Source organism: Urocitellus parryii, chromosome 15 (assembly GCF_045843805.1).
Source record: "Urocitellus parryii isolate mUroPar1 chromosome 15, mUroPar1.hap1, whole genome shotgun sequence".
NCBI classification, from domain to species: Eukaryota; Metazoa; Chordata; class Mammalia; order Rodentia; family Sciuridae; genus Urocitellus; species Urocitellus parryii.
This window is the reverse complement of record NC_135545.1, coordinates 57,047,098-57,066,197: the sequence shown is the minus strand read 5'-3', so window position 1 is coordinate 57,066,197 and position 19,100 is coordinate 57,047,098. Positions and strand designations below refer to the sequence as shown.

At 65.7% G+C, this 19,100-nt stretch overlaps 1 protein-coding gene across 1 annotated transcript in view; it reads right to left on the bottom strand.

Moving 5' to 3' along the window:
- The window catches only part of Jph3 (junctophilin 3), a 43,419-nt gene that overhangs the window by 9,669 nt on the left and 14,650 nt on the right, over window positions 1–19,100 (bottom strand). The window contains exon 2 of the mRNA XM_026401916.2: window positions 17,524–18,301. Coding sequence (XP_026257701.1) covers window positions 17,524–18,301 — 778 coding nt within the window. The remainder of the gene's footprint in view (window positions 1–17,523; window positions 18,302–19,100) is intronic.

The window sequence follows — 19,100 nt, the reverse complement described above, 5'->3', positions numbered from 1 at the left end:
ACGCCAGTGCCCGTGTGACGGCAAGCAAGCCGGGCGGCGGTGGGCTGCCCCCAGCTCTGCTCTGGCGGCCTCTTCCCACTCAGTCCTGCAGGCTGGCCAAGGCCACAGTGGCCAAGGCACCACTGCCCCAGTCTGGAGACTGCAAGTCTAAGACCCAGGTGCCAGAGGCGCCACGTCTGGGGAGAACCCGCTTTCTGGCGCCCGGATGACACCTTCCCACTGTGTCCTTGCCTGGAGAAAGGGGCAGGGAACCCTCTGGGGCCTCCTCTTAGAAGGCGCTGATCCCCTTGTGGGGTCTGCACCTCGTGACCTGGTCACCTGCCAAGCCCTGCCCCTGACACCAGCATGCTCAGGACTGGGTTGGGCCTGTTGGGGACACACTGAGTCCTCTGAGCCCTAAGCTGCCTGCTCCCTCTCCCTGCAGCACCTGTCACTAGGGGCCCACGGGCTGAGCCTGGAAACCCTCGAATCCTGGGAGAGACCAGGTTTGCTCCCTTCAGAATCCCTCGGTGCTCACAGGAACGCCTGTCCTGGAGAAGGTGACTGTCATGGATGCAGACACAGAAATATAAACCACCACCAGACATGCTCCCAGGAAATGACGCAAGGCAGAGGAGCCCGTGGCTCCCAGCCTCCTGCCCTGGCCCCGCCATACTGCTGGGAGGAAGCCCCAGAGACCCGGGAGGAGGCCCCGGGCCAGAACTTAGCGTTGGCAAGATTCTGTCCTCGCATAGTTTTATCTCTTGGAAATGGGAGAATCTGTAATTTCTCAACATAGTTATGGCTGCATGTCCCATGGAATATGAGGACCACCTTCTAGAAGATTCCTTGAGAATCTGGTGTTTGTTAATAAAGCACTCATCAATACCTGACTTGCTATCTCTGATGAGCCGGTGTCAGCCATTGCTGCAGGCCTGCTGGGCGCAGATGATCAGCATGTGTGCTGATCCTGGGGCTCTCTGCTGCAGTCCCCACCTGGGGACTTTGCGGGACATCTACACTCACCCTAGTCTGGCAGCCTCAGGGTGGCCACCCCTGCCTGCCGCTGCTCAGTGCCTCCTCTGATGCCCAGATGGACAGCCCCACTAACCAGCAAGAGCAGCGGGGTGCCCTGAGGTCTGCAAGGTTGCAAAGTCAACAACGCATTGGTCCAACATGGCCTGCCCTTGGGGAGACACCAGGCCTGGCTGGAGCCTCGGGGAGCCTGGGTGGCCAAGGACCCAAGGCAAGCGATGCACCCCCCAGTTCACTGACCACCCAGCCGGGCAGCCTCTCCCTGCCATGGACCCTGGGTCTCCTTGGCCACAGCGGTTTCACTGAGAAAGAACCCACAGGCCTGCACCCGCCTCAGGGTGGTTCCCAGGCACACAGAGCTGTGCCACTGTCCAAGGTGCTCCTGCCCCAAGGGGACCCGTGGCCTCTATCGGTCACCCCCTCCCAGCCAACAGTCCATTTTGTCTCCACTCATCCTGGAAACCTCATGCCAAATAGACTTCTTAAGGTTTTCTTTCTTTTTACTTTTCCCTCACCAAGTGGAGGTCACACGACATGGAGGGACACCACCCACTGGCCTGACCAGGTGGAAGTCACATGACATGGAGGGACACCACCCACTGGCCTTCAGCACACCAGGAACAGGGCCACGGGGCACAGGCAGGGTGTGGAGTCCCCACAGCCCCCCGGGGGGGGAACCGAGGCCCGTGGAAGTGAAGAGACACAGTGGGTTGGCAGGAGGTCAGGCTGCAAGCAGAGGGACTCGTGCCCGTCACTGCAGGCCCCGCTCGCCCCGGGAGGACGGGCTCCCTCTGCCTGCCTGTGGCTGCTCTCAGGTGGTACAGGGGCGTTCGAGAATCCCAGGGGTTGAACTGTGCCCCAGGACAGACACCCTGGGGCCCAAGCCCACGTGCCCACACGGGGACCTGGCTCGGGGGTGGCGCGGCTATCAGGGCAGATGCTGACCCCGCGTGACTGGAGTCCTCATGGAAAGGGGCTTTGGACCCAGGGTCAGACCTGAGAGGGCAGGCGAGGACACGGAGCCAGCCGCCACCCGGGAGGAAGGTCAGAGGTGGGGACAGGCTCTCCCCGGCCACTTATTTCCTGTCTGGTTTTGGCCGTGGTCTTGGCACTGGGGACTGAACCCAGGCACTCTACCGCGAGCCCCTGTCCCCCATCCTTGCTAAGTTGCCCAGGCTGGCTTCGGTGTGCTGATCTCCCTGCCTCACCCTCCTGAGCACTGAGGTCAGAGGCACGTGCCACCAGGCGTGGCCCCCAGCCTCCTGAAGACCACCCACCAACACCTGGGTCTTGAACCTCTGCCTCCCGTGCACCCCCGAGGGGGTGTGAACCCGGAGTGTGAGCCCCCCTGTGGGGAGGCCAGTCGTGTGTGGTCTCCACAGCAGTGTCACCTGAAGCCACTGCTCATCCTCAAGCCTCCCTGGGTCCCTGGCCTCCAGCCAGCCCCGTTAACCAAACTCCAGGGCAAAGACGCAGAGTCCCCTGCCCGGTCAGGAGGCCTGGCCTCCCGAGACTTTACTGGAGACCAGGAAACTGTCCCCTCCCTGGATGGCCCAGGCAACCCGGCCTCCTGGAGGGAGGGGCAGACAGTCCCACACCGTGGGGGTCAGGGGAGCAGGCCCCGCCCCATGCAGATGCCCAGCCAGGAGCCCAGGGCGGCGGGGCCGACCCGGATCAGGACTCCCCAGGCCCTCAGGCCAGCGTCAGCCAGGGCAGATCCTGCCATGGCTCTCTGCAGAGCCAAGTGCCAGCCCAGGGCCCAGGATGGGCAAGTGCTCCCCAGGCTCACAGCTGGCCAGCCACTGGTCACAGCAGGTCTCCCACAAGAGCCCCCTTCTCTGCACCCCACACAGCTTGGAGCACAGCCACCAGCTGCCAGTGTCTGTCCCAAAGGTCCACGGAGCTGGACCTCCGACCACAGTGCTCCAGCAGTGATCCCCTCATCAGGGCTTCATGTCACCGGCCAGGTGCCGAGGCCAGAGACGGGAAGGCCTGGGTTTCAAGTCACTCGTGAGGCCATCTTGCTTGAGGGCCGAGCTAGGGACAGGTGGGGACAGACAGGCCCAGCCCGGTGAGGAGCTCTGAGGGGGGACAGCACAACGGACATCGACAGGGTTAGTGTGCAGGGGCAGCGGGGGGCTCACCCTGCCCAGGGAGGGCGTCCTGGAGGGGGCAGCAGTGAGAGGGTGGCGAAGGCCGGGGAGCCAGTGGGTGGAGGCCCAGGGGCTGGAGCAGGAAGGGCCAGGCCAGCCTCCGTCCACAGGGTCCCCCTCCTCCCCCAAGGCCAGCTGGGGGCCCTGGAGGGCTGCAGACAGGAAGGGACCAGCTCATGAGCAGTGGGCCTGAGAGGAGCCCTTGGCTGGCCGGGGATGGGCAGTGTGAGCTGCAGGGGCTCCCCAGCCGTGGCAGCCAGACTGAGGCGCTAGACACTGGCCCGAAGCGGAACTCCTGGGCAGCCCACACGAGTGGCCCCAGGCCCTTAGCACAGCAGCCAGGTCCCAGCCCTCCACAGCCAACGCCCCTCACGGGCCACCCACAGCACATGTGCCCTCACCCTGGACGGCACCTCATGGCCCACCACAGCGCGCCGGCCCTTCCCACCCCTGCCCAGCTGGTCCACAAGGACAGGCGGGGGCGGAATTGTGGTGGAGGGACTGGGGATGAGGCCAGGTGCGCCTTGCACCAGACCTTGTCATGTCTATTTCGACACAGGACCAAACCAACTTGTCCTGGCTGGCCTGGACCTGCCCCTGCTGCCTCAGCTCCCAGTTGGTAGGGGTCACAGGCGTGGCCACCTCATTCAGTGACCGGCAGGATTTTCAGAATATTAGGAAAGTAGAAACTGTCTCAGAGCAAAAGGGGCAGAACAGAAACACAGGTCCCCGTGCCATTACTGTGATGGCATTTCCCCATGCGCATCCCGGGGCTCCTGTGTCCGTCCCCGGGGGGCTCCTGTGTCCGTCCCCGGGGGGCTCCTGTGTCCGTCCGTCCCCGGGGGGCTCCTGCGTCCATCCGTCGCCGGGGGGCTCCTGCGCCCGTCCCCGGGGGGCTCCTGTGCCCGTCCCCGGGGGGCTCCTGTGCCCGTCCCCGGGGGGCTCCTGTGCCCGTCCCCGGGGGGCTCCTGTGACTAAGACCCTAGGAGACTCCCTTCAGGCCACGTGAAGGTGCGCGGGTCACAGATGAGCTGCGGATTCCCCTCGCCTGGTCTCCAGAGCATCTCGCTGTGCCGTGTGAACGTTTAAAAATCTGACAGAATCTGAATGAGTGGGTCGAGGTCCTCGGGATGAGGAAGGTCAGCCCCCCACCCCATCACGCTGAGGGCCCCAGGTCTCCCGCCCCCAAATAGCCGAGGAGCTTGGGGCGCGAATGCCACCCACCGTCATGTGCTCTGTCCCGGGTTTGTTCCCAGGACCTGGTGCTGTACCTCGGAGACGGTCCCAGGCCAGCCATCGCAGGCCACCTCTGGGGTGCCTCGGGTCATGGATTCTGCCCGAGCCGAGAGGGAGCAGCTCTGCCGTTTCCCGCCACCTGCAGTCATGGCCTGGTGACCTCGAGGTTTGACCTTTGGCACAAATCTGTCTTCAGGACCAGTTCCCAGAAGTGCGACTGTGAGTCTGAGATGGACCGAGATGTCCCTCGGCCTGCCCTTTGCTGGAGATGCCAGTGTTCTGCCGGAGACTGTGCCCATTTCCGTCCCCCGAGGGCCGTCCTCCACACCGTCTCCAGTTGGGTGGACTGCGACCTTGTCTCCATCTTCCAGCGCTCCCAGGGGGACAGGAGAGTCCACCGTGGCTGCGGCTGGCGGTCCTGCTGTCCGTACGCGGTGGACTCCCTCCTGCTGACTTGCAGGTTTTCACAGTGAGGAGCCAGTCTGTGCCCTGCTTCCCATTTAGGCACATGGTGTCTGGGCGTCTGTTCCAGCGTGAGGCATGAGGTAGGGATCCGACGTCCCTTCCCCTCAGTGGGCCCCAGTCGGCCTGACACCACCTCCCCAATGTCACCCTCCTCCATGGGCCTCTCCCGCTCCTCTCAGCCCCTCCTCCTGCGGTGCCCTCTCGCGCCCACACAGAGCCTTCCCGGCTCCACGGCCCCTGGTCAGGGACCCCCAGGGCAGACTCGGGAGGCCACGGCAACTCTAAGAAAGCCACTCCTCCCACAGACAGATGTCACTGAGGGCCAGGCTCCCTCTGCCTGCCGGCTCTGCTCAGCACCCTGTCCCAGGACGTGAGGCTCACGGCCACCCGCCCCCAGGCCACAGGTGGGACGCCAGGCCTCGGGAGACGGAGCCCTTGCCGACGGCTGGTCACCTCTGGCTGGGCGCCCGGCAGCCCAGAGAGGAGGCCCTGTTAGGCCAGCTGCACTCTAGGGGTTGGCAGGGGGGGAGAGGGAGGCATCCCAGTCGCCATGACAACCCCAGGGCTCCTGGTGCCAACACTAGTTGGTTTTCAAACAGCCTCCACTCTCCTCCCCGGGCCTCCCCTCCCTCAGCTGCCTGGACCTGGCACCCCACTTCTCCCTCACCCCCAGCACCCCAGGCACCAGGGATTGCAGGCATACTGCAGCTGCGAGGAGACCAGGGACCCACTCAGCCAGGGGCTGTGTCCCCACTCGCCAGGCGGGACCCAGGCCACAGGAGGACAGGGTCAGCTGAGGTCTTGGGCTCGAAAGGGGAGAGCACAGGTTCACCTAGGACAGCCCTGTCGGCCTGCCGCTCACGCCCGCCTGAAGCCTGACGTCGTATGCAGGAAGAAGGGACGAGTCCCCACGGTGCCTGCAGAGGGTCCAGGGCCGCCCGGGAGGGACAGCTGTCCCACTGCCAGAACCTCTCACCCATGGTGCTCTGAGAAACCCTCCGTACGCGCCCCTCAGGCACGGTCAGACCCAGGCTTCTATCCACACCTGTGTTCCTGGGTGACACGTCACACCTGACAGATTCCACACAGGCACCGAGCGCGGGCCTGGCCGGGACGGCCCCACGGAGGTTTCCACCGAGGCTGCCTCCTCTGGTGGCTTGAGGGGCTCAGTGTCCAGTCAGCAGTGCTGGACGCACAGTGGGACCCCAGCGGCCCTGTCTGGCCAGCCTGCGAACCCTACAAGGCTCAGAAGGAGGACCAACAAGGCTGACCTGGGAAGGGCCCCAGGTCAAGAGCCAGCTACTCCCTGGAAGGCCAGGCTGGCTGCAGGGGCCTGGGACAGCAGGGACCTGGGACAGCAGTGAGAACCTCCCTGCCAGCCTAGAACTCTGACCTGCAGTTTGCTTCTTGGAGGGTCTCGAGCCCGGGGCAAATGGAGGTCTCCAGGTGGGCATCATCCTTCATGCCAGAATGATGCTCCACCATGCTGGTGGCCTGGCGGAGTCCCCTGGCCACTCCCTGCTGCCCCACCCTGTCTGCTCTTAGAGGTCTAGGAAACAGTGCCCACGGTGGACTCCAGGGAAAGATACCCACCACGTCTCCATGCCTGGGCGGCCAGACGCGAGGAGGAGCAAGCCTGGGCCTGGACCCAGCCCTTGGACAGCAGGCAACACGGTGCCCACACCTGGGGCTCCAGACAGCCGGGCCTGGGCTCCGCCTGCTGCTCAGACACTCGCTGCGAGACAGGCAGGGACCCCAGCCTTGCTGGGCCCCAGCTCCCCAGACAGAGCAGCAGGTCCCCAGGGCCCCCACCCAGGTCACCCACAGGTGGCAGCTGACTTTGTCTCACCACTGTGCCCTGCTGCTCTGCTTCCTGCCCTGAGCAGGTGGCTCTCCCACTCCTCATGCTGCCCACCACCCGCAGTCCAGGCCTCCTCCTCCCCCTGTGGAAAAGGTGCCCAGCAGAGAGAGAGCTGGGCACACTCCTCACGCCTCCACATGTGCCACCTGTGCGTCACCCTGCCTGGCAGAAGAGCTCTGGGAGGCCCAGGAGGCCAGCACTCCCCCAGGGCGCAGCCCGGGGGCCCGCAGGGGACGGGCCTCAGGCTCAAGCCCCAGGCCCTGCTCCTCCCAGCGGTGGCAGGGCCGGGCGTAAAGGTACCCAGGCCCTCTTAGGCCTGGTGCGGAGGAGAGCAGCGTGGCTCCCAGCCGGGGCCCCGGGCAGCACCCTACCCCCACCCTGCAGGCAGACACCTGGAGTCTCAAATCCCACTGACGTGACGGAGGGTCCTGCTGGAGGGGAGGGGCACCAGGGGCTGGAGACCACCCCCAGCCCAGACACAGCCGTCGCCAGGCCCCAGGCCACTGAGGCCCGAGACGGGAGCAGGGGCCGGGACAGCTAGGAGCAGCTGGGAGCCGTTCCTGGCCGGCTTTCAGTCCCCAGAGGCAGCATCGCAGCAGGCCTGAGGGCCGAGGAGGGGTTGTCACTGTCCGCAGCTCCCTAGGGACAGACCTCAGCTCGTGCCAGGAGCCAGCCAGAGCCTCGAGGGAACATCCCCGTGGCTCTGCCTCCCCTGGGGCCTGAGAGCAGGAGTAAACACCAACCGAAGCCAGCAGGCAGGGGCTCTGTCACCCAAGAGCCGCGGCACCCGTCGGCCCAGAGGCCCCAGTGGTACCCAGGGCAGCTGCCCTGAGGAAGAAGGTTAGCCACTCTGCAGGACAGGCTGGGTTCGTCCCCACAGGCAGAGGCCCTGGCTCCTCCCTCCCCAAGTCAGAGGGGCAGCTGAGGCTGGGAAGGGCGTGGGCAGCTGATGCTGGGCTCCCCATGCAGGGAGCAACCACCAAGTGCCAGCTGTTTGCCAGGAGCGAGACAGATGGGCCAGGAAGGGGATGGTTTCTGCAGGCTAGATGCCCTGGCTCTCGGCGGCGGAGGTTTGGGGCAGGGGTCACCCTGGATACACAGCAGCAGTGGCCTGGGCCCGGAGATGCTTATGCAGGCACCAAGAGGGGTCCAGCTCTGTCACTAAGCATCTGGGCAGGTCCCACATGTACCCTGCACCTTGGCTTCCCCACCTGTGGCCGCAGAACCATGAGCACAGGAGGGAGAGCCACCAGCACTCAGCGTGCCACCCAGGGCTCCCGTACACCACTGGCCGGTGCCACAGACATCTCTCCAGTGACGGCGCCCACTGGGAGCCCCCAGGACAATCCTGTCCAGCTGCCACGATGTCCTCAGAGCATGGGCCCATCCCCACTCCTCAGCCAGCCTCCAGGAGAGGATCTGCGTTGGCATGCAGAGGCCGCACCGGGCTCACACCGGGGTCAGGAGGTGGACGGCAGCCTTGGCCCCGGTGCCTGAGGCCCAAGCTGCCAGGGCACACCAGCCGTGTGGCAGAATGGCCGCGTCACACAGGGACAGCCGGGGCAGGGTGAGGTGCCTTGAGACGGTTCTGCAGGCGCTGGAGGACACCACGGGCCACTCTCCCCAGCAGGGCTGAGGAGAGACGGATGCGCGGGAGCCGAGGGCTGCGCCTGGCCGCTGGCCAGCACTTACGCGGGCCTCAGACGGGACGTGAGAGGAGCGCAGGAGGACTGTGGGCCGGAGGGCCCTGCCCGGGCACAGGCACGAGGCTCTGTGCTCTTGTCCTTCCTAAGACAGTGCATACGCGGGGAGGTGTCCTGAGAAGTGGAGAGGAGAAGTCGCAAGAAAGAACCGCAGACGGCGGCACTGACGGGGTGACAGCCCACGGGAGACGCCAGCAGCCTGGCAGTCGCCCCGGGAAGCCCTGAGCTTGGACTCCCCCCCAGCCACCCGGGCCTGGCCATGACAAGAGGGCAAGTCACTGGTGACAGTGCACAGGGCTGGCCACAGGGGCGCTCAGGACCCGATGGGCATCGTTCCGAGGCCCAGATGCTCCAGCGCATGCTTCTTGGCGCAGCACGGCTCCCTCAACGCGGGGCAGAGGGCTCTGCTGACGGGGCACCTGCCTTCCTCGCAGCCGCCCCTCGGGCACCACCAGAACCCTGGGCTGGCAGGGGAAGTGGCGCTGGGCGCATCGGGAGCCCAGAGAATGACAGGGGCCGGGCTTAGCCTGTCGAGTGACCAAGAGGCACGGGCAGGACCTGGGCATGTCTGGGGCTGCTAGGGGAGGGCAGCTGGGCTGGCCAGGAGGACAGGGCGCAGGTGGCACTTGGGGCTCTGGGCCCGTGTGTCCTGTGTTGCTGGGGGCAGGGCAGCTGCGTGGTCACTGAGCATTTGTGGAGGAAACGCATGGCCTGTGCTGTGCTCCAGCTGGCCCGTCGCCGCGCTCCCAGAACGGCCAGTCGCACCCATCCTGCAGGGACAGACTCCCTCAGCCGGGGCCACTCCACGGTCAGCGCGCTTTCCTCAGGTTCCAACAAGCACCGCAGCTCGTCCACCGTTGCCTCCAAGAAACTCACCTCGAGCCTGCAACGCCATCGCTGGTCTGCTGCCCAGGGCGGATCCGCCATCCTGCCCACACAGGCATCTCTGGTCACCACCGGGTGCCCAACAGTGTGACAGCTGGGACTGGTGAGCGCAGGGCTGGTGAGGTTGGCAGCACCAGCCCCGGTCCTGGCTGTCACTGAGGGAGACGGGGTGCCTCCACCAGCACACGACGGGCCCCTGCAGGGTTTCAGCAGGTGGGGTGTCTGCACCTGGGACAGGGGTCCCCACCCTGCAGCAGGAGGTGGAGGCCCTGAGTCTCCGAGTCACGGTGAGAGAGCACAGCTGGCATGCACTCTAGAGCCAGGGCCCAGGGCCTCTCTGTGCCGTGGGTGTTAGGGGGTCCTGGAGCCCTCCTCAGGTGACCGTGAGGACGCAAGTGCCTGGGGTTACGAGAGAAACTGGTCATGTTGAGATACTAAGTACTGAAAGTCACATTTTCCAGGTGCAGTTGTGCACCCGATGACCCCAGAGACTCAGGAGGCTGAGGCAGGAGGACCACAAGCTACAGGCCAGCCTAGACGGTCAGCCAGGCCCACCGGGTCTCGGTGGCACAGCCTCCCTGGGCTCAGTCCTCAGTGGGGGTAGTGTGGCATTTGTGAGTTGGACACCTGCAACCTGACTGGCACATGAAGTAACAGCAAGGATGGGGGCTGGCAGTGTAGGACACAGCACAGAGGTGGCCCTGCCTTCCCAACAGGCTCAGAGACCCCGCAGGAGGCCCGAGGAGCTGTCCAGGGTGCTGACCCTGCAGGCTCTCCTGAGCCTCTCCGCCAGGAGCAGGCGCCCCGCCCTCGGCTCCTCCGCTCCCCGGCCCTCTACCCCAGTTCTGCAAGATGCAGAGAATTCTGCATCGGATGGTGACAGCTGCACGATGCATCAGACACCATGGAACTACACGCAGATGGCTCAGGTGACGATTTCATGTCACATGGATTTACTGCAATTCCAAAAATTGGAAAAAAATTCAGACAACCAGGGCCAGAGCACATGAGAGACTCACTTTCTAGAACTTCAAATCAACAGGCTGGTCTGCTGCCCGGGGAACCGCCTGAGAGTGGCAGGATGAACACCACCAGGCGGACACACAGGGTGGACAACACGCAGCCTCTCCGGCACTCACACCCATCTAGGGCCATGACAGACAGCACTAATCGATGGAGGCCTGCCCCCAGCCCAGATCGACCTCAGAATCCTTCCCAACCCAGTGCACAGGCAGCCACCACCAATCAATCTGAGATGGCCATGAGCCGGTCGCCTGGGGCCAGGCTGCTGGGCTGCTCCTCCCAACAAGTGCAGACACAGGGTGGGGCCGTCTGGGACCTGGCGTGGGTGCTCCAGCCGAGCTGCGCTAAGTGGTAACCGAGGTCGCTGTGACTGGCACCCCGCCAGCAGTCGCTCCCCGTTCAGCACTTCACGTAATTACTCCTCAGGCACCAGCCGGCCACCCCACTGGGCCAGTCACTGACGGGATCCGGGTCGGGAAGGGGAGGACGCGGCTGTGGCAGCCTGGCTGCGGCAAGAGGCCCGACTCCCCAGGTGGGGAAGCACAGCTGCTCCCACCACCACGCCATCCGCAGGGGCCCGCCCTCCACGACCCGTGACGTGGCGGTACCCTGGACGGCAGGCCAGCCATCCCAGGCACATCCTGGGGACCCGGGAGGGGGAGGGAGGAGGGCAGGGCAGAAAGGTGAGGAGGAGGGAAAGAGGCATGAGTGGGAGGGAGACAGCGCGAGGGCAGACGGGAGGGCGAGGCGGGCAGGAGGGGAGCCAGGGACGGGCGAGTCCCCCACGCTGACCCTGACCTGGCAGGAGGGAGACAGCTGTAGCCTGGCACAGCTCTGGCATGATCACTCAGCAGCTCTGCGGCCCACGATCCCCACGTGCTGCTCTCACCTACCCACTCGGTCTGCTGAGCGACCCCTGAGGCCAGTCTGGTGTCTGGCACCTGAGCCCCAGTGACACAGGAAAGGTCTCCCCGCTCACAGGAGCGGTCTGGAGCAGGTGAGAGGCCCTGCCAGGCTGGGCAGCAGGGCAGCCGCACTCCAGGGTGCTCAGGGCAGACTCTGAGGTGCTGAAGAACAGCCTCCTGGGAGCCACGGTACTGAAGCCACTTCCACCCCTGGTACTGAAGCCACTGAAGGTCACTTGGGCCCATGTGCCCAGGTTACTGACGCCTCCCAGGCCTGGTGGCAGGTCCCGATTGTCCTCACGGCAGGCTGCGCCCACCCTCTTTCCTCCTCCCTGAGGGACCCTTCCTCCCTGGTGACTGGTCCCAGCCCGGGGACGGGGCTGCTCAGACAGAGGGGCCTGAGCACCAGTGCCCTCAGGGCGCCTTTAGAACCTGTTTAATGTCACAGTGTTTGATGTGACACAAGGCTGCCTTTCTATTTTAAAGTACAGGGTTCAGGACGTGTGGTCCATTCCCTCCCAGTACTGAGCCATGCGAGGTCCTTCCAGCACGTTCTTCACCTGGACAGAAACCTGCCCCTGGGCACTCACGGCCATGCTGCCTGCCTGGACACCCTGCTCCTCGTCTCCCCAGGGCTGCGGCTCTCTGGGTCACACAGGGCCAGCCTTTTGTGCTGTCCTCCTTCCCTGGGCCCCATGTCCTCAGGACTCACTGTGCAGATGCCGTGACCTGGGCTCTGGTCAGTCTGCAGGTGCCGGCTGCGTTCGGGAACTGGGCCCTTCAGCGGGTTGCAGGAGGGCCTGGGTGCCCAGACAGGACGGCTGGGCCTCTAGGAGGCAGGGGAGGAAAGGCCACGAGAGGACCTGGAGCTGGGGAGACCCTGACCCTGTGTGCCTTGGGCTCCCAACTTGGGAGCCAGGAGGGAGGCGCGTCCCATGGAATGGCCCTGGCCTGGCTTTTGTTTCCACGCGGGAGTGAGTCAGATGCCAGCAGAGGGGACACACGGGTGGGAGGGGCGGAGCTCCAGGCACGGGCAGGGAAGTCCTGTAGCCCTCTCTGCTGTCCCCGACTGCGCAGCACAGACCGCAAGCCCTCCTGAGGCCCAGTATGGTGTGCAGGGAGGGGACCCAGCCAAGGGCCCCTCTCCCCTTGGATGGCTGTCCATCAGGCCCTGCATCCGTCAGCTACCCTCACAGCAGTGCCGAATGGCCGCACCCCCCAACTGAAGGAGACCCTCGTGGTGCTCCACACACCGCAGCCTCCCCAAGGTTGCCACCTGCCCTCCCTGGGGACATTCTCGTGAAATGCAAGGGGTGAGCTGAATCGCACCTGGCCTCTGGGGCCCTGGCCAGGCCCAGCTTGGCACCTCCACCCCACCCACCACACCAACCACGTGTCCAAGTGGGAGGAGCCACAGGCAGGTGGCCAAGGGCAGACTAGACACAGGAAGCAGACAGCCAGGAAGAGAAAGCAGCCTCCCCCAGCGCTGGCTACACCCCAGGCTGGACGGGACGTCACATGAAGTTCAGCCCTCAGACCCCCAAGGGGGGTGAGCTGCACCGCGGCCAGCGCACCCCGCCTCACTGTGGGAAACGGAGGCTGCTCTGGCATGTCCACCACAGGGGAGGACAGCGAGGGCCCCTGCACTGGGTCTCCCACAGGCCAGGGATGGGGGGGTGTTCTGGCAGGCGGCACCTGGGGTGTGGGGGGGAGCCACGAGACGCCATCTAACTCGGGTTAGCACTGACCCACAGGGACAGCAGCCGGAGACCCAGCTGCCCCAGGCAGGAAGTGGGGCTCCAGTAGCAGCAAGCAGGGCAGGACCCTGGCTACGAGGGCCAGCGCCCTGCGGGACTGGTGCCGAGGGCCACGGGGTCAGCTTGACCCCGTGACGTTGATGGAGCTGACAGTGACGAGGGTGCTTGGCCCCAAGCCAGGAGTCCTGCTGCCTAATTCAGGAGACCGCGGGGCAGCTGGTGTCGCCCCGGCCGCAGGGCAGAGGGGAGGCCCAGGCCTGGCGCTGACCCACAGCAGCCCTGGCCATCTCCTGCTGCGACCGGTGGGCCTGGGGTCAGAATAGAGGGAGCAAGGTCCCACCAGTCACCAGATCAGTCCAAGCCCTGGGGCCTTTTAAATGGTGATGGCTTCTCTTGGGGAGCGAGAGTCCAGGCTGTGGGTCCTGCCTGCCCTAGGCTCCACCCCCAGGCCCAGGGCTCCTCCCGTCTCCCGCAGTGCCTTTCTGAGGCAGGCAAAGGCCTCTGTGAGGGGAGCAGTGGCCCTGAGCTGCCATCTGAAGCACACGGGCTCACAGGAGGGGACAGGGACGGTGACTGAGCTAACCACACCTGACAGCTGGTCCTCCTGGCCCACAGGGCGAGGACCAGGGGTGCTGAGGTGTGGGTGGGCACTGGCCCAGACTCAGGCCCCCAGACTCAGGCCCGAGGTCTAGATTTCCTGGGTGGCCAGGGCGGGTCAGCCCGGAGGCAGCCAGGTCCCTGAGAGGAGCCCGCCAGCCCCTCACCCACCTCCTCGTTGCCCGGGATTCTAACGTGCCCGTCTCTCTGCTTCGGTCTCTGATGGTGCCAGGCCACAGCCGCCCACTGGCAGGGCTCTGCTGGCCTGTGGCACCCTCCCTGGATTCAGGAGGCCCGGCCTGCACCACCCCAGCCCGGGCAGCACCGCTGCAGGGCATGACACCAGGGACCAGGCGAAGTGGCCTTCACAGACCTGCCAGGCCCAACGAGTGCCCTGATGAAGGCCTCGCGCTCAGGCGTAAAGCAGGCGGTTCTCCAGGGTCTGAGGTCAGAGGGCACAGTGAGCCCCAGAAATAGCCTGGGCACAGTAAGCGCAGACGTTCCCCATCAACAGAGGGGAGCGCTGGGAGGACAGGACACTAGTGTGGCAAACGCAGGAGGCCCGAGCCACGGGAGCCCGGCCTGCGGACACTGCGCCTTCCCAGGCGTCCACGCGAAGCTCCAGGGAAAAGCGGCCACCGCCGGAGGCCCGTCCACGGCAGTAAACAGAGCTCTCCCCAGGAAAGCCAGGCGGCTGGACACGCCGACGCCACAGCGGTCTCTCTGCAGACCTGGTGGCCGCTGGGTGAGCGACGGGCAGGTGGGGTACTCCGTGTGGACACCCTGGACGAGGCCAAGTCTCCTCTGTTGGGATGGAGTGGGAAGTGCCAGAGTGGCTCGCGCCCCGCGGAACGGTACCGGTTCACAAAGTCACTGATTTCTGGGGTTTCCATACGATATCCTCAGACCACAGCTGAGGGAGGAAAGAGAGACCACAGCAGGACAGGGCTGTTGTCCTGCAGACACGTGGACAAAGGTCTGAAAACGAGCTACTTCCAAGGAGGCGGACAGCTCGAGGGGCCCTTCACACAAACCCGTCACAGTCCTACGTTCCCGAGGAAATGTGAGTGCGTCACTTTAATGGGGACTAACAAAGATGCCACCCTCCCGTTCCACATCTTCCAGCGTCTTATCTCCTCCAGCCCAGTCACCAGAGAGCCCGGGCAGCGGAGGGCACGGGGAAGTCACCCTCCGCCTCCGATCCAAACGCACACACCACGCAGCGTCTGGTCAGGGACAGGGGGACACCAGCTGGCCACCACTCATGGAGGGACCGTCATGGAGCTGCACTCTCCGGACCTCTGCAGCCCACCCCTGCCCCCAGGCACCTGCCCACTCCAGGCTGCTCCTGTGGGAGGAGAGGCCTGGGGAAGCCGCTCCCCTGCCTGACCGCCTCGGCCCTCACCCTGAGCACGCAGGGTCACTCCCGGGGACAGCTGACTCCAGGCTGCAGGGTAAGCGCCAGAGAGGAGGCACGCCCCGAAGCAGAGGCACTGGGCACGACCAGGCCTCCCTGCCGGCCCTGTCCTTCTCCCCACCTGCACGGGGTCCCCAGAGAGCGTGTTGGGCAAAGCTGGGTCCTCCGAGGTCTTGGTTTACAGACAGGGCCTGGCTAAACTGCTCAGGCTGGTCTCAAACTTGCAGTCCTCCTGCCTCAGGCCCGCACCACCATACCCAGCCTCCTGCAGGGTCTCTCGAGGTCCCTGCCCCAGGCTGTGTGTGCGTCACGCTGTGTCATGACAAGCACTTGCCCTGCTGAGTGGTGCCCAGTGGCATGCAGTCACCATCCCACGTGTCCCCTCCATCCAGGGGATCACCCCTCATCCACCCTCTGCGGAGCAGGTGACCTGCAGCAGATGCCATCTGAGGGCCCCACTCACCCACCACAGGTGACCCCATGAGGACTGGGTCTCCCCACTGACTTTGCCGGAAGGTCCCACCTCACACCCTTTGCTAGAAAGTCTGGGGGCCCACGGAGCAAATGGGCCCCCAGCCCCCTGGACAGGACTGACGACGTGGCTACGGGTGGCCACTGGCTCCTTCCCTCCCTGTGACCCTGCCCTGTCGTCCCACCTTGCGACGGCCACTGCTGTGGGCCAGTGCAGGCCTCAGTATCCCCCTGGGGGACGGCCGTGATGACACCAACCTCAGGATCCGAGTTCCACATGTGCCCCCTGGTCTCCAGGACAGTGGGGTCTCCTGCCCTCACTGTGGCCATGTCCACTAGCCCCAGGGAGGTCCTGGCGTGTCTGCAGAGGACCCAGGGGGGCGCGCCCCTCCCTTGGCCCAACAGCTGTGCCAGCAGCTCATTGCCGGCAGTGACAGTGACCGTGTCTGCCCAAGCCAGACACCACACAGCTGCTGCTGGGCGGCTGGGTGGCCCTCACGCCCGGCCCAAGGCCCCGCCATTCACCTGCTGCTTCTCTCTGGACAGTGGCCTCTGGTCTGCCCTCCTCCTCAGGTCTCAGCCACTGGGAAGACTCAGCTCTGGGTCCACGGCTCAGGAGGGCGCTTCCTCCTCTGAGTGACCGAGGTCATGGCCACAGCGCTGGGTCACAGCCAGGGCTCAGACTCGCTTGCCCCTGCTGGGCCTCCAGAGTAGGGCTGGAGATGACATCAGCAATGACAACAGGGCCCGCCACGCACCAGACCATGTCCAGGCTCAGAGAGGGTGAGCCACTTGCCCTGGCTGCTCAGCAGCCATGGAGATGCTGGGGGTGGTCCACTGGGACTGAGGCCAGAGGCTGAGAAGCAGGTTCCAGCGGCCAGCGAAGGCCAGATGCCTCCCTGCCCTCAGCCACACTCTCCCTGCCAGACCCTTCAACTTGCAGTGCCTGGGAGAGCACCCTGGAGGGAGCGAGGGGTGACAAGCTGCACACTGGTGCCCACGTCTGCACGGGCAAAGCAGGCACTGGAGTCAGCCAGGCCCCGCACCCAGGGCCAGGCTCCAAGCCCCAGCGGCACATCTGGAACCAGGCCCATCCAACTGCAGGGCACCTGCTGCACCATGGTGGGACCGAACCCTCTCTGTGATCCTACCGACGCAGAAGATGGGCCTGGGGTCAGGGCGGCCAGCGGGACTGAGGGTGCACACGTCCAGCCTCAGAGGTACAGCAGGCTGGGCAGGAGCCGGGGTGGAGAGGGCTCATCAAAGCTCACGCCAGTCTCTCCCTGTCTCTCCCCTCCGTCTGTCCACACGCGGATCAGAGAAGGCAGGTCCTCCCCAGCCCCAGGCTCTCCCTCAGACACCAAGGGCTGGACACTGTCCCAGGAAAGCAGGGGCCCTGGGAAGCAAGCGCACTGTCTCTGGCGCCTTCTGAGGCCCAGACGACACCACCCAGGACCCGCGGGGCCAGGTGCACCGCCTGCAGTGCCTGAGCTCCCACGGGCTCCCGCAGCCCAGCTGGGATCAGCCAGGTCCTCACACTGGCCCCCGCAGCTCCCCAGGAGCAGGCCCGCGTCCCCCCTGGCCCTGGGCTCCTGCTCTCTGACCACGTCGAGAGAAGCCCTGAGTCCCTAAGGCACCTACCCACGGCCACCTCTGGACCTGTTCCTCAGGGCCCTGCAGCCCCGCTCAGCCCGGAATTCACTGTCCCACAGCCAGGGCCAGGAAGCCGCTGGCCCAAAGCACCAAGTCTCGCCTGAGCTCCTCCTGGCTGCTCTGTCCACGGGGCCGTTGCAGAGCCTATGGAGAACCTCGGGGGCCAGTCTGGGCAGCCGCACAGCCACAGGCACCCCACAGCCCCTCTCAGGCAGCCGCCGTCCCCCCGACAGTCCACAGTGAACACATGTAGATGCACGGACAGACGAGAGCCCAGGGGAGGCTGGGGGCCCAGGCCCTTCCCGCCGCCTGCCCACGGGCCCCTAGGACCTCTGAGGTCCCACGTGGCCTGAGGACCGGAGCCGGGCACGAGGGCCGCCTACCTGGACGCTGCGATCTCGGCCTTCTGCTTGGCGATGGTGGCTGCCCGCTCGGCCGCCTCCACCGCCCGGTCCACCTTCTCGCGGGTCTTGCTGGCGCGCAGCGGGATGAGGTTCTTGCGCTTGCCGCTCACGAGGATGTTCTGCTTGTACTTGCCCTCCTCCTTGGTGCCGTCGGGGAAGGTCATGCAGCCGTAGCCGTGCCGCCGGTTGCTGGCCCACTCGCCCTCGTACCTGAGCCCGTCCGAGCGCTGGCTCACGCCAAAGCCCGCCCGCTTGTCGTTCTTCCACTCGCCCACGTAGGTCTCCGTGGTGGTGGCATCGATGTCGTCCTCGATGACCGCCAGCTCGGCCTCGGCCTCGCCCAGGCTGATGGTGGAGTGGACGTCGCTGGCGGTGGAGCTGACCGTGCTCATGCCTGCCTCGCTGCGGAAGGAGCTCTGCTTGCTGCGCTGGCTGGCCAGGCTGCTCTTGGACTCGGACTTGCGCAGCTTCAGCCCGCTGAGCAGTGAGCGCCGGAACAGCCCCTTCTTCTTGCTCTTGAGGGTCTCGGAGTCGCTGTGAGCCACCAGCACGAAGCCGCCCCGGGACACGGCCGGGCTGCCGGCCACCGCCGGGGAGGCGTCCGGGTGCAGCGCGGTGCCGTTGGTGTGCTCGCTGCGCAGGGAGTTGATGGACGTCCTCAGGGGCGAGCGGATCACTGCCGCCATGCCATAGGGGACGCTCTGCCGCACACCATAGCCTTGGCGCATGCCGCCGACCCACTGGCCCTGGTACGTCCCTGGGGAGACAGAGAGAGGGGTCAGTACCCAGGGTAGCGAGCGCCTGGTTACGGGGACAGGCCAGCAGTCCCTCCGCGGACGGCTCTGCCCGCACTCCCACCTTGGCTCACGTGGAGGCCCACGGAACACAGAGCGCTCACCACCTACACCCGATGGTCACGGTCAGAGACCTGGCTCCTGCTCCCCACAGGAGGGGTCCACTCCCTTAGGGACTGGGGCGGGAAAGAGGCACCACTCTGTGGCACCACCAGGCACAGGGCCCAGAGTGAGCCTGCAGCCTGCCGCGCACAGGGGGGCCCTGGAGGGGCCCACAGCCTGGGGTGGCCACAGCACCCTGCCCAGGCAGCTGCAGGGACTCTGCTGGAGGCACCCAGGAGATGTCTCAGGGGGACAGGGCAGAAGGCAGTGAGTGGGGCGGTGTGTGTCCTCAGGTGACCTCAGGCATGACAATCAGCACACCCCACAACCCCGAGGCGGCCAGGGCTGAGGCATCCGCATGCCCCACTCTCAGTAGCACTGTCCCAGGAGCCGGAGGTGGAGGCCCCCGCACATCCAGAGGCGAGGATAAGGGAGTGCCACTCGCCCCTGCCAGGGACCCGCGGCTGTGAGGAGGGAAGCGCCCGCGGCCTGCACCGCGGGAGCCTTCGGTGTCGTGCAACAGGAAGAGCCAGCGGGCCCAGGGACGGGTCCTGGAGGCAAGTGGTCCACAGAGGAAGTCGAAAGGGGCTGCCCAGGCTGGGCGGGGGGCTTCTGCTGGTGGGTATGAAGTTTCTCCTGGGGCCATGGAAATCGCTGGGA